Source organism: Anguilla rostrata, chromosome 7 (genome assembly GCF_018555375.3).
Source record: "Anguilla rostrata isolate EN2019 chromosome 7, ASM1855537v3, whole genome shotgun sequence".
NCBI classification, from domain to species: Eukaryota; Metazoa; Chordata; class Actinopteri; order Anguilliformes; family Anguillidae; genus Anguilla; species Anguilla rostrata.
In genome coordinates this window covers 9,284,375-9,297,362 of record NC_057939.1, presented here as the reverse complement: position 1 = coordinate 9,297,362, position 12,988 = coordinate 9,284,375, and the positions used below count along the sequence as shown (strand labels likewise).

Genomic DNA, 12,988 nt, shown 5'->3' with positions numbered 1-12,988 from the left:
GGCGTGACCCTCGCTGAACTCTTTGGGGATGGACATTTCCATTTTGAGCCCAGATTAAAACGCCACCATTACCGCCCCAGCTTCCGTACTGTTACTGCGCATGCACTGCGCACAATACATGTGCATTGTTTAAGGCTGCTCTGTTTGATATTACAGCCCTTTTACCGTGCGTGGTGTGTTTCAGCTGCCCTTCTGTATTTATGGCTTTGAATGGCTGGATAAGTCTATTCTTATTTTAAGCGAATTCCTGCTAGTTGTCAGTTTGGACCAAGTAGGCTAATTGATGTAGCGTGCAGTTTGATTAGCTCTGTGAACAGTAGTGCATGTGGCTGTTAGATCTCCTTTCTGTTTGGTGGCTTGTGCGTTTGGCGCTGTCTGCGTTGGAACCGCACGCGTGTTAGCCTGTAATTTCATCCGGCTGAGGTGTTTTACAGTGTGTGAGACAAGACGGTAACGTTCAATCTGCAAGACGAGCATCTCGTTGAAACAAATGGTGAAGAATCATGTTCTACAGTCCGCAGTTCATTCCTTAGGCCCATGGGTATCATATGTCTGGGAATAGGGTTTTTGTTTGTCCAGACTTTTATAACCTGACTGGGAGTCTTGCTTCAAGATAACAATTGGCTGACTAACAATGCAATCAATATCATGCAATTCGTTTACAAAGGAGAAATTTACTCTACAATAAAAAAATTATATTTTTACTATGTCCAGACAATAATAAAAACATTACTAACTTACTAACATAACATTACTCCCTGCTTTTAAGTGGGTGTTCATAAGATTAACCTTGACGTACTTGGCAATAACTCTGCTTTCTTTCAATTAAAAATTATCAATTTTGTGAGTTGTGAACATCTATGAGAATGGACATGCCAGTGTATCCTCTCTCTAGAGTTTTTATTTTTTACAATGAGAAGAGCTCAGAGGCCTGGGCAGAGGGTGAAAAGGATCAATATAATGGATCATATAATGTATATGTATATTTTGAAACTTAACTTTGCTGATGGCCCTATTTGCCAGTAAGCCTTTAACACCTTTTAGGTCCAAGAAGTACACAAATGTCAGTATTGGTGGCCAGCCAATCACATGCCACCATGCATACCTGCAAGTCTTGGACGGTGACGAGCACTTAAGAAATGCACTATTAGTGTGAGTTTCACTTCCTCTGGAGTCTGTGCAGTGGCCAGACTTGTCATGTACCACTCAATACAGATTTAGACTGTACATTACTTTGTAGCAATGCGCAACAACACATTCCGTTGTATTTTGAGAGTGTGCCTGTGAAATGAGACAGGTCGTGAACGTGTTCACTGCTAGCCCGCTGAAATATTTCCAAAATGCTCAGTTGGCTGCTAATGCCGTATCTTTGCCATCGCTTAATGGCACAGGTTTTGTCCGCCTCTTGTCTGGCGATATCTGGCGGACTGGATTGAATTGTTCTCCGGGCTTGTTTGTCTTTCGGGTACAGTGTTCTGTTTCTTATGTCAGAATTTGAAAATGAAATGTCTGAGATTTCTGATCTTGAATCCTTTTTTAAAGAAATGATGCGCTGTGTCTTGTGAGGCCAGACGATGGTAGTGGCCTGTCCTCTATACGTAGCCTTTGTTGCACAATCCAAATGACGCAAATAGCATAAATATTTAATTGGATATTTACAGCTGTATTGAAAAAGTAGCTTTTAACGGTGACATTTCCAACTCCACTCACCCCCTGTCCTGCTGACAGGAGCACCGTCTCCTGCTGACGAAGCCCCTGCAGAGGTCCTCATTATCGCTGGACTTTAATACCTTTTTTTATTGGTTCCAGTTATCGGCACTGGGGACGTATGATTGCAGCAATGAAAAACAGGATGAGTCTGCATTGCGTAATAATAACGTACAGCCTTAGTGTTCAGAGCTTTGCGTGTGGAACCAGTGTTTTCGTCCTGTGCTGTGTGCGTGCTGTGTGCGTGCTGTCGCATGGGACCTGTGCCAACTTGGTGTTCGGTCGTACCTACTCGTATGTACCTGCGTGTGGAATCTTGGCCATTTCTTGAGGCAGTAAGTACATTCACTTGGCCTTTTCCTGACCCCTTTCAGAGAACGGGTCTTGTAAAATGCCACCCCACTGTGGGTTTGGATACCTGGGTGGTGTGGGTGTGGGGGGGGGGGGGGGATTTCTGCTCTTCATTCTTTTTTCTTTTTTTTAATAAAATATATACATTTTGTCCACCCTGAGCCTTGAGTGACAAGCAGAAGGCCAGGGCTCCAGGAACACCGCTCTTAATGGCATCTCTTGCACAAAAAAAAAGGTCCCATCAGTGCATTTGCACTGAATGTCAGGGCCTTCTGTGAGCCCCACGGGGCCCCAGGGGCGGTGGATTTTAAGCTTTCATCAAAACCCTGCATTGTAAATGCTCTTTCAGCTTGGGATAAGATAAGCCCGTACAGGGCGCCATTGTTCCCCCCCCACAGTCCTGTATTGGCAGCGCGCTGTACGGTTCTGACGTATTATAAATGAGCTAATTCAATTTTGGAGTGAAGTGAAGTGAAGCAGTCATTCAAGATTACATGGGCTTTAAAAACTGAAAGGGATTTCTAATTAGGTGGTAAGTAGGCTATTTCTCAGCTCATAAGCCAATCTTGTGCTAATCTGGAGTGTTTTACAGTGCCTGATATTTCAGCCATTAAGATCAGATTTGTAACTTAAAGGTTGACATTTGACCTTTTTCGCACTGGTTTTCTTTGTCCCCCCTTCTTCGTCTGATGAAAGGACTTGTAGATATTTGGGATGTATTTTGTCTCCGTATAATATGTAAGTAGCACACGTAATTTCATTGGTATTAACAGCAATTGTCTGAAAACATGGTAGTGTTCTCTTTCCAAGTTGCTCATAGTTGTATGTTCTGTATGCTCTAAAACTGTATGTTTACCCAAAAATCTCATTTTAATTTGAACCCCTGTTCACTGACAATATATTTATCTGGTGGGTTGGGGGGGGGGGGTGGGATTTAACAAATACACAATAAATCTTTTCTAAACATTGTGTTGGCAAGTTCCCAATTTAAAGACCAAAGACATCGTCATCATGTTTGTCCCAGAAATGTGCACACAGTTGTCCTGGGTGTATTACATCACATTGACAACATTAATATTGGGTAGAATGTTACCCAAAATGGACAGTAATCTAATTCATTTTTCATCTTGTTTTTCCCTGACTGCAGTGCAAATTTCTTGAATAGTTTTAGACATTTTTAGACTCGTTACAAATCTTATAACACATTAATATAATTCAGTTTTTTATTAGTTGTAATTGTTAGGTTAACTGAGTGAGAGTTGTAGGTCAAAGGTGCTCATTAATAAAGCTTTGCATTTTTCTACTCCTTATGGGAAACTAGACTGTCTTGCATCATTAACTGGAGGAGGAAGGTCAGGATCTAATTTTGTAGGACACATTTTGATTTGCTGAATTGTACAACCCCTTTTTTGTGCATTACTTCCAGATAAGCTAACTGAGCAATTTTCCAAAAAATCTGTCCTCAAAGACAGTCTCAGAACCTCCATCAGTACATCTCATAGTCTGAGCTGGAATTACAGTAATTAAAAGGATTGTACAGGTAAGTTCTCAGCAACAGTCCTATGATGTCTGGTGAAACCGGTCTGGTGATGTCATATAAAATGGCGCAGATACGGGAGGTGCAGTGGCTTTATGCAGGGCTGATGTACAGTCCTGTGGATTTAAGAATATGAGTGCCAGCCCAAACAGTTGGCTTTAACTGTGCTCACATCATCATTCCACATGACTGAATTGTAACTTTAAATAAAATACTGCGTTGGCAGGGTTCTGGTGTATTTGTGGTCACCTTCCTGCGCATGCAGTGACTTTGTGTGTGGGTTTTCCATTCGGGATGTGTGTGTGTGTCAGTCTAGGATTCACCTGTTTAGCTGGACCTGAGTGCTACACACACACACACATAAGGCTGTGTCTTTATGAGGACCCTTACATAGACAGTCCCAGCCAAGTTGACCCAGGCACACAGGCTGTGATTCTTAAGAGTCAGGCTACTCTCACTAAACCCATACAGCTGACCACAGGAGCAGTGGTAGGCAGTTGGACTCAAAATCGCACCGTATGACATTGATCAGTCATATTTTTTGTTTAAAATGAAATGTAGATTATTTATTAAATTAATTTTTGTTGTGCCGTGATGGAATCATGCCTTTAAAATAAGCAGTTAAGAGAGCAGCCTTTTTGTGTGTTGCATCAATCTTGCATGTACAGGAATAGTATGAGCAATGCATCACTGTTACAGCAGATCATTTTATTCTGCTACGAAGGAAAAGGTGACTCACTTATGCGATGGTAACGGCAGACCTTTTTTCTGCTTTGAAGGGAAAGGTGACTCACTTATTTGAACGCTAATGCTGTTAGTATTTAAGATGCTGGAATGGAGCCCATCAGGATGCGCATATCCTTATAATAGTATAATCGTATTGGGCAGAAAATTGAACGCGGTGCGTTGGGCCTGTATGTACTCACGGTTTAGGCCGTTCCTGCTCTGTTTGCCGATGGTGTCCCCTGTCACGCCGGGCCCGGCTTCTTTGCATTTCTTTATGCTTTTTCCGCCAGGCTCGGAATTCCCAGTCGCATTTATCAGGGCTCATCGCTGCGTCATCCCCTGTGGGATTTGGGTAAAAATCTGTTTTGTTTGTTAGTTTGCACACACATTCGGAATTACTTGCAGTACTACGAGATTATTTTATAGTGTCTGTGTTCCCATAGCATGCTTGGGCTGATGGAATTTCAGCTTGCAGCTGCACTGGAAAACGATTGCCTTCCACCACCCGAGTAGAGGCAACCTTGATCTTTTCAAGTATTCACTCGTGTTTAGCTTTTAAGTTGAGGCCTTTTGTCTATTAATTGTTTTTTTAAATTGCATTATAGCGACAATGGGGCAACTTAGTTTCTGCTGTGAAAATGTTTTATGAGGTGAAGCTCAAGAGTGCAGTCGTAGCTCGATTGCATTTTCAAGCATTTCAGACTTTAGGAGTGTTCCACTTATAATGAACATTTGTAATATTGTATCATTCAAAATCAACTGGCTCTGTTCAGTTCTAAGTTGAGTCATTTGTATGAGTGTGTGTCTATTCAAGCTGCCCTATGACAAGGCAACTCTGTAGGTAACATTTGTTGCATTGTGACAATTGGTGCACAGCATTGAACACCTTTTAAACATAAACCCTCAGCTTGCTTGTTTAAGCATGGGAAGTCGTATGCAGGAATTGAACTGCATGTAGCCTGCTGTTAAAGCAGTACACTGTACGTCAAGGTTTGTGGGTTGGAGTGCTAGCTCGGACGTGAATACTTTGATAGGCTGCTTACAGAACTATTGTAGCACCATTTTATTAAAATTAAAATGACCAATACCAAACTCCCCCGTGCTGCGCAGCATATGACCTTTGTCACTTTTAGGATTTAAAAAATTATCTCACTTGATTAAAATACGCTAAATATCATACCATTTGTTCTCTTTAGTTCAGCATGTAGACCTATGGAACAATTACTGTGATTGAACCAGGGTCTTTAACATTTCATTTTGATGCGTGAAGAATCAGCAAGGTCAAGTGGAGATGATTGCGCCCTGTGGAATCAGCCTCTTGATTTCCCCGTTTTTTTCAGCGATAGCCGAGTCGCGATCAGCTGCCTGTCCCGAGCGGTTAGCATCGCGGGAGGCCTCGCCTCTGGGCGGGGAACGCGGATGGAACCCGCCGCGCAGGTGCGCCGAGGGGCCCTCCTTACCTGCGTAGTCCCTCTGACCCGCAGCCGCCGAGCCGCAGCCAATCGGCTCTCTCGGAGACTCAGCGGCCCGCTCCTTATTTTCTGCAGTCTCCTCCTTCCATCCTCTCCGCCCGCGCGCGGCCTTGCGCTGCAGCTTCACCTGCCCCGAGAGAGCAGATGTGACCAGCGGTCGCGCCAGCCCACGGAACCCTGCGTCTCTGGGGCGTAGGACGTTCCAAAATCTGCGTTTTACGCTGATTCACTTGCGTTCTGATTAAAAAATAAATAAATAAACAAAAAAAAAACACTTTTTGCCGTAATATGCCAACTTGCTATAGTAACATAGCAAGTTAGTAAATATTAAATGTCATTCTTAATTTTATTATGACACTTGTAACACAAACGGGATGAAATAGTGGGTACAAGTAATGTTTTGGCATTATTCGTAACTTATTTTATTACCTGATCAAAACAATTTTTGCTGCATAGGCTCATATTATTAAAACCCTAGGAGCGATTTGTCTTTTGTTCCTCGTGTTGAGCAAGCTGGCTCGAGCGTGACATCTCGTTTTCAACTTTTCATTCAAATTATTCAGATTCAGATTCTTTTAAACTCTGTCAGCATGCTGGCTGTGTAAATATTACGAGCAATATTCAACCACTAATGTCAAACACCAAAAGACCATTCACTGAAAGAAACGGGACAAATTATTTTGTGGTGGTTCAAAGTCTGGGTCATCGCCTGTTTTTATCTTTCAAAAATAAATAAAAAGACCTCTGAATATTTACGTTTATAGAACACAGGTTATTTTCCCCCTGCATTTTGGCTTTTCTTTTCCACACACTCTGTATACACTCGGTATGGAAAGGTGTCTATGAAGGTAAAAACGCTTGTCGGAGGGATGGTACCCAATCTGTTCATAAAATTGTACCTCTAGCCAGCAATACATAATTAATTTGTACCTTTTTTGCTTGTAAGAGGTACTTGTTAGTACCCAAGCAGAACATTCTTGTACTTTCAGAGTACTTCTGGCAAATTTATTCTCTAAAGAACAAAGGTGTGCCTCCACTGTACGTTTCATTTCTCAGGAGTGTATAAAATGCAGAACCCTGCATAACGTGAGCACAGGTAGGCTAACTCTGTACATTAGCCCCAGCCCAGACAGCCCATGTCATAAACAGAACGATGCAGTGGAACGTCACTGCAGGGCTGTCTGTAATATCATTTCTTCACAGTGAGTGCTTTGACCTTTGACCTGGCAGCCACAGGATGTTTTTTCTTTTCCCCATTTTTGTTTTTATTATCGCAGCGTGAACACCGTCACCCATTCAGACGTGCTTTTCCTTGACCTTTCATGAACCCAAAGGGGAGGCTTACTGTGTCTTCGTGGTTTTAGAAGAACAAGCATTTCTTGTTTGGGGCAGCTGGGGAGAAGTAGAGCAAAACTATTAGCTTGACAAGTCGTAGCCCCGTCTTTTTAAATTAAATCAGTCCCGTTAGCAAATTTAACTTGCGCTCAAGTTGCGTGCGACATGCATCCCCACGGCGTCGTGTTTTCTCTTATATAATCTGTTTATTTTCCCTCCGTTAGAAAAGCCGTTCGACAAATTAAATGTTTTTTTTTTTCCTTTCCCGTCAGCGCGTTCATTAGATCTTCCGGGAATCAAAGCAAACAGCGAGACACGACAGCGTGCTGGATAAACCTGCGGCCTTCGCCTCGCAGATAAGAGCTGAATCATCAGTGTCATCTCCATGGGGAGGGAGCAGCAGCTTTAATCTCCCTTACTCTGCACCCCCCAGCCTCTGCCCCCAACATACATTTACTCTACACCCCCAGCCTCTGCCCCCAACATACATTTACTCTACACCCCCAGCCTCTTCCCCTACATACATTTACTCTACACCCCCAGCCTCTTTCCCCAACATACATTTACTCTGCACCCCCAGCCTCTGCCCCCAACATACATTTACTCTACACCCCCCAGCCTCTTTCCCCAACATACATTTACTCTACACCCCCCAGCCTCTTTCCCCAACATACATTTACTCTGCACCCCCCCAGTCTCTATCCCCATCATACATTTACTCTGCACCCCCAGCCTCTGCCCCCAACATACATTTACTCTACACCCCCCAGTCTCTATCCCCATCATACATTTACTCTACACCCCCAGCCTCTGCCCCCAACATACATTTACTCTACACCCCCCAGTCTCTATCCCCATCATACATTTACTCTACACCCCCAGCCTCTGCCCCCAACATACATTTACTCTGCACCCCCCAGCCTCTATCCCCAACATACATTTACTCTACACCCCCCAGCCTCTGCCCCCAACATACATTTACTCTACACCCCCCAGCCTCTGCCCCAACATACATTTACTCTGCACCCCCCCAGCCTCTGCCCCCAACATACATTTACTCTACACCCCCCAGTCTCTGCCCCAACATACATTTACTCTGCACCCCCCAGTCTCTATCCCCAACATACATTTACTCTACACCCCCCCAGCCTCTGCCCCCAACATACATTTACTCTACACCCCCAGCCTCTGCCCCCAACATACATTTACTCTGCACCCCCCAGCCTCTGCCCCCAACATACATTTACTCTGCACCCCCCCAGCCTCTGCCCCCAACATTTATTTACTCTGCACCCCCCCAGCCTCTGCCCCCAACATACATTTACTCTGCACCCCCCCAGCCTCTATCCCCAACATACATTTACTCTACACCCCCCAGCCTCTGCCCCCAACATACATTTACTCTACACCCCCCCAGCCTCTGCCCCCAACATACATTTACTCTGCACCCCCCCAGCCTCTGCCCCCAACATACATTTACTCTACACCCCCCAGTCTCTGCCCCAACATACATTTACTCTGCACCCCCCCAGTCTCTATCCCCAACATACATTTACTCTACACCCCCCAGCCTCTGCCCCCAACATACATTTACTCTACACCCCCCAGCCTCTGCCCCCAACATACATTTACTCTGCACCCCCCCAGCCTCTGCCCCCAACATACATTTACTCTGCACCCCCCAGCCTCTGCCCCCAACATACATTTACTCTACACACCCCCAGCCTCTGCCCCAACATACATTTACTCTGCACCCCCCAGCCTCTATCCCCAACATACATTTACTCTACAACCCCCCAGTCTCTATCCCCAACATACATTTACTCTGCACCCCCCCAGCCTCTATCCCCAACATACATTTACTCTGCACCCCCCAGCCTCTGCCCCCAACATACATTTACTCTGCACCCCCCAGCCTCTGCCCCCAACATACATTTACTCTGCACCCCCCAGCCTCTGCCCCCAACATACATTTACTCAGCACCCCAGCCTCTGCCCCCAACATTTATTTACTCTGCACCCCCCAGCCTCTGCCCCCAACATACATTTACTCAGCACCCCAGTCTCTGCCCCCAACATTTATTTACTCTGCACCCCCCCAGCCTCTGCCCCCAACATACATTTACTCTGCACCCCCCCAGCCTCTGCCCCCAACATACATTTACTCTGCACCCCCCAGCCTCTGTCCCCAACATACATTTACTCTGCACCCCCCCAGCCTCTGCCCCAACATGCATTTACTCTGCACCCCAGCATACCTTATAGCCTGTTTGTCTTCATTTTTGAGATATTTGTGACTAAGCAGGAAGCAGGAAGCAGAAAACCTATATACATTTGTGTATGATTTAGCCTAGGTTTAGCTGCTTCTCTGGGTTTTTATCAAAGTTTTGTCAATTTGTGTACATCTCATTTTAATTACTGTATGCATGTGTCTTTGAAGCAGCCATTCGGTTGCTAAATGAATAATACAGTGTAAAATGTTGAAAAGGTCTCCACAGCACGAGAGAACTTTGAAAGGTTCTGTTGAGGAGGGGTTGAATTTGACCCGCAGAATGCAATTTTTGGAAGTCCAGATGGGCTTATTTTTTTTAGAGTGAGTTGGAGTGAGTGTGCTGCTCTGGTTCTTCTGGTGCAGCTGCCCTTGCCAATTTCTCGGCGGGTCTGAGAAAGCACTTGAGGACTCGAATGCCGGAGTCGTGACCCTCCCCTGGCGCTGGGGCGCCGACTGGTTCCAAGCGAAAGGATAATTCTGTTTGTGCGCGGTGAAGGCAGGGCTCTGCTGTGCCGGCCTCGTCCCACTGCTGACCAGGACCTGGCCTCTTATCCTCATTTACTGGCTGCAGAAGCTCCTGCGTCGACACCTGCCTCACTCAATAGCGTTCATAAAGGGCTGCTCTTTCTGCGCTGCTCACATCCCACTGGCTCTCATCCTTAGTGTAACATCCCACTGGCTCTCAGCCTTAGTGTCACATCCCGCTGGCTCTCATCCTTAGTGTCAGATCCCACAGAGTCTCATCTTTAGTGTCACATCCCACTGGCTCTCATCCGTAGTGTCTCTCATCCTTAGTGTCCACTCTGCTCACATCCCACAGACTCTGTGTCTCATCCCTTAACCACTGTGAGGGGGGGGGGGCTGAGGGGCACTGGGATTGGGGGGTCTTGGCTGGCGGGGCCCCCCCAGCCTCACGAATGAGCACCTCCCCAGTCCAGATGTGTGCAGTTCTCTTGTGCCAGCTAGAGCTGAGGGTCACTCCAGTAAAAGCAGTGGATTGCACTGCAGCATACGCTTCACACAGGCATGCTAGGCTCCGTCCTCACAAACAGACAAGAGGACATCGCAGTAATGAATCATGCGCTTTAATATGATCAGGCATTCCATAATTCAGAAAGAACGAAAAAGTAGGAAGCCAGTATTAGGCCTAAATTTGAAGAACAGCATAATGGTATTTATCTGCAGCGCACATTCCCTCTGGCTCAGCTCTTTAAAAAAAAAAAGAAAAGAAAAAAAAAAGACCCTGTTGATGTGACAGCGCTGTGGCTAAAGCGTACCGTATGTAATATAAAAAAAGAGTGCGGTTAATAGCGTTCCGCTAGTGATTTCCCCCGGTGTCTGGTGTGGTGTGCTGACCGGTCCCTTTCATGCAGCCCCCTTGAGTATAACAAGGCGGTGGAAATAGGTTTCCACTCACACCTGGCTGAAGCCGCCACTCGAGTCAGGATAACCGTAGCGTTTGGAGTGAGGGGCCAGTCTCGCTGCTCTTACGCTGAGATAATAATCATTCAATAATTGTTGTTTTTTTGAGAGGACACAGCCGCTCGGGCCGGCAGGACTGTGGGGTAGAGAGAGAGAGAGCAGTGTGTGTGTGTGTGTGTGTGTGTGTGTGTGGCAAGAGTTTGATTTTGAAGTGTTTATTACGCTGAAGTGTTTACCGCTCTCGTGGTGTGGTGTCCAGCGCTCGCTTTTGAAACTGAGGGGAACAGCAGGTGCTGGTCACGGTGTTGGGCAAGCCTATTTCTGGGTCTCGGATAACGCCAGGACGACCCACAATGCAGCGTCCGAGTGGCCTGGGGGGGGGGGGCGCGACGGCCACGTGCGCCGCTTCGGGCTTTGTGAGAAGGCCCCGCTAATCCTGTTTTTCCCTGAGCGTTAGCCCCGCCGCCGGCGCTAACACAAACCGCTGGGCCTCTTAGCGTAGCGCAGCCCGGATTTGCATTCACTGGAGCCGCGCCGTTGCGTTAGTGCGACAATGACCGCCAGGAATGCCGAATGCCGCTGTACTTCAGAATTAAAACGAGACGTTCAGCTTTTTTTTTTTGGGAAGCCTGCGCTATACTAATGCACCTCTTATCCTCTTTTATTAAAGTATTTGGGTTGTTGTATTTTAAATGCTTTTTCTCCTCTCTAAATGTCTGTTATAGAATAAAGCAGAGTGCATTTTTCTGCTTGGTTGCTTACCTGCTCTTTTTTTTTTTTTTTTTTTTGCAGTGTGGATTAAGGTTTTATTCACAGAAGTTGATTAATCTCTGTGCAGCTGGGTCTCCTAGTGCAGACCTGAATCTTCAGCGTGTATGCAGAAATGAACTGCAGATACGGTTTTCAAAATGAACAGTAATTCTAACATGACCTCTTTCTTCTCTTTTCTTCTAGGTTTAAGCGGACAGCCCGTGGACATCAGTAAAAGAAAAGAAACGTTTGGACAGAATTTAATACCTCCGAAAAAGCCAAAAACATTTCTCCAATTAGTGTGGGAAGCGTTGCAGGATGTAACACTAATTATTCTAGAAGTGGCAGCCATAGTTTCGTTAGGCCTTTCTTTTTATAGACCTCCAGATGCGGAGAGAGCACGTAAGCACCTTTTTTGTCTGTGTCTTGCCTTGACTGAGATGCTATTCCTTACCGTTATACTTTTGAATTGCGTTTCATTGAATGAGTGTAGTCGGGTCCGATTGAGCTATTGAATTTTAGCAGTCATGCATTGTTAATGTAGATCAATGGAAGTATTCCACATTACGTATGTGTATTTATTTAGTTTTCCTGCATTTTTGTTCTCTAAAATGTCACTACTTAGTCACCTCTTAATCACCACTAAATTGCTACATCTTGACAGATATTTTGATAGTTTAAATGACAAAGCATGAGTGCTCTATTACCATTATGATTTTAATTGTAATTACTTTGTAATTAATTGGAAACATTTGTATTCATGTCACCTAAGTGAAACCCACACAGAACGCTATGTGAGACACTAGTTGCAGTGGGTGCTGTGTCGGGTGTATACACCACTGGTAAATGGTTGCTATGTGCTTCAGATCTGTGCCAGACTACAGCGCAGTCAGGGAACGCTGTGTTTGGGTACAGTAAGCCAGGGGCTCTGACGCGCTGCTCTGCTCCGACACAGACTGCGGGAACGCAGCCGGGGGCGTGGAGGACGAGGGCGAAGTGGAGGCGGGCTGGATCGAGGGCGTGGCCATCCTCCTGTCCGTCATCTGCGTGGTGCTAGTGACGGCCTTCAACGACTGGAGCAAGGAGAAGCAGTTCCGGGGGTTACAGAGCCGGATCGAACAAGAGCAGAAGTTTACTGTGGTCAGGGGGGGTCAGGTCATCCAGATCCCCGTGGCCGAGATAGTCGTCGGGGACATCGCACAAATCAAATACGGTAACTGCTCTCTAACGGCTCTCCGCTCGGCTCGATTCCCATTTCCCTGTCGCTCCCCTTCTTTCGGCTCCCACAACCTGTACTGCTTGGAGACTGTAGATGGTTGTTTATGGTAGTACATACTGTTTAATACATGGTGAAATGCACTGTATAGTTGCATTTTTGAATGCAAATAATTTTTACTGAAATTGAGGTCTGGGGCT

The 12,988-nt window shown here is 45.7% G+C and overlaps 1 protein-coding gene across 6 annotated transcripts in view; it reads left to right on the top strand.

The window, feature by feature from the left end:
* atp2b1a (ATPase plasma membrane Ca2+ transporting 1a) overlaps positions 1–12,988 on the top strand; it is a 53,118-nt gene that overhangs the window by 17,626 nt on the left and 22,504 nt on the right. For all 6 annotated transcript variants that reach the window (XM_064342658.1, XM_064342655.1, XM_064342656.1 and 3 more), the window contains 2 exons: positions 11,777–11,974; positions 12,528–12,785. In XM_064342658.1, the coding sequence (XP_064198728.1) occupies positions 11,777–11,974; positions 12,528–12,785 (456 nt within the window). The remainder of the gene's footprint in view (positions 1–11,776; positions 11,975–12,527; positions 12,786–12,988) is intronic.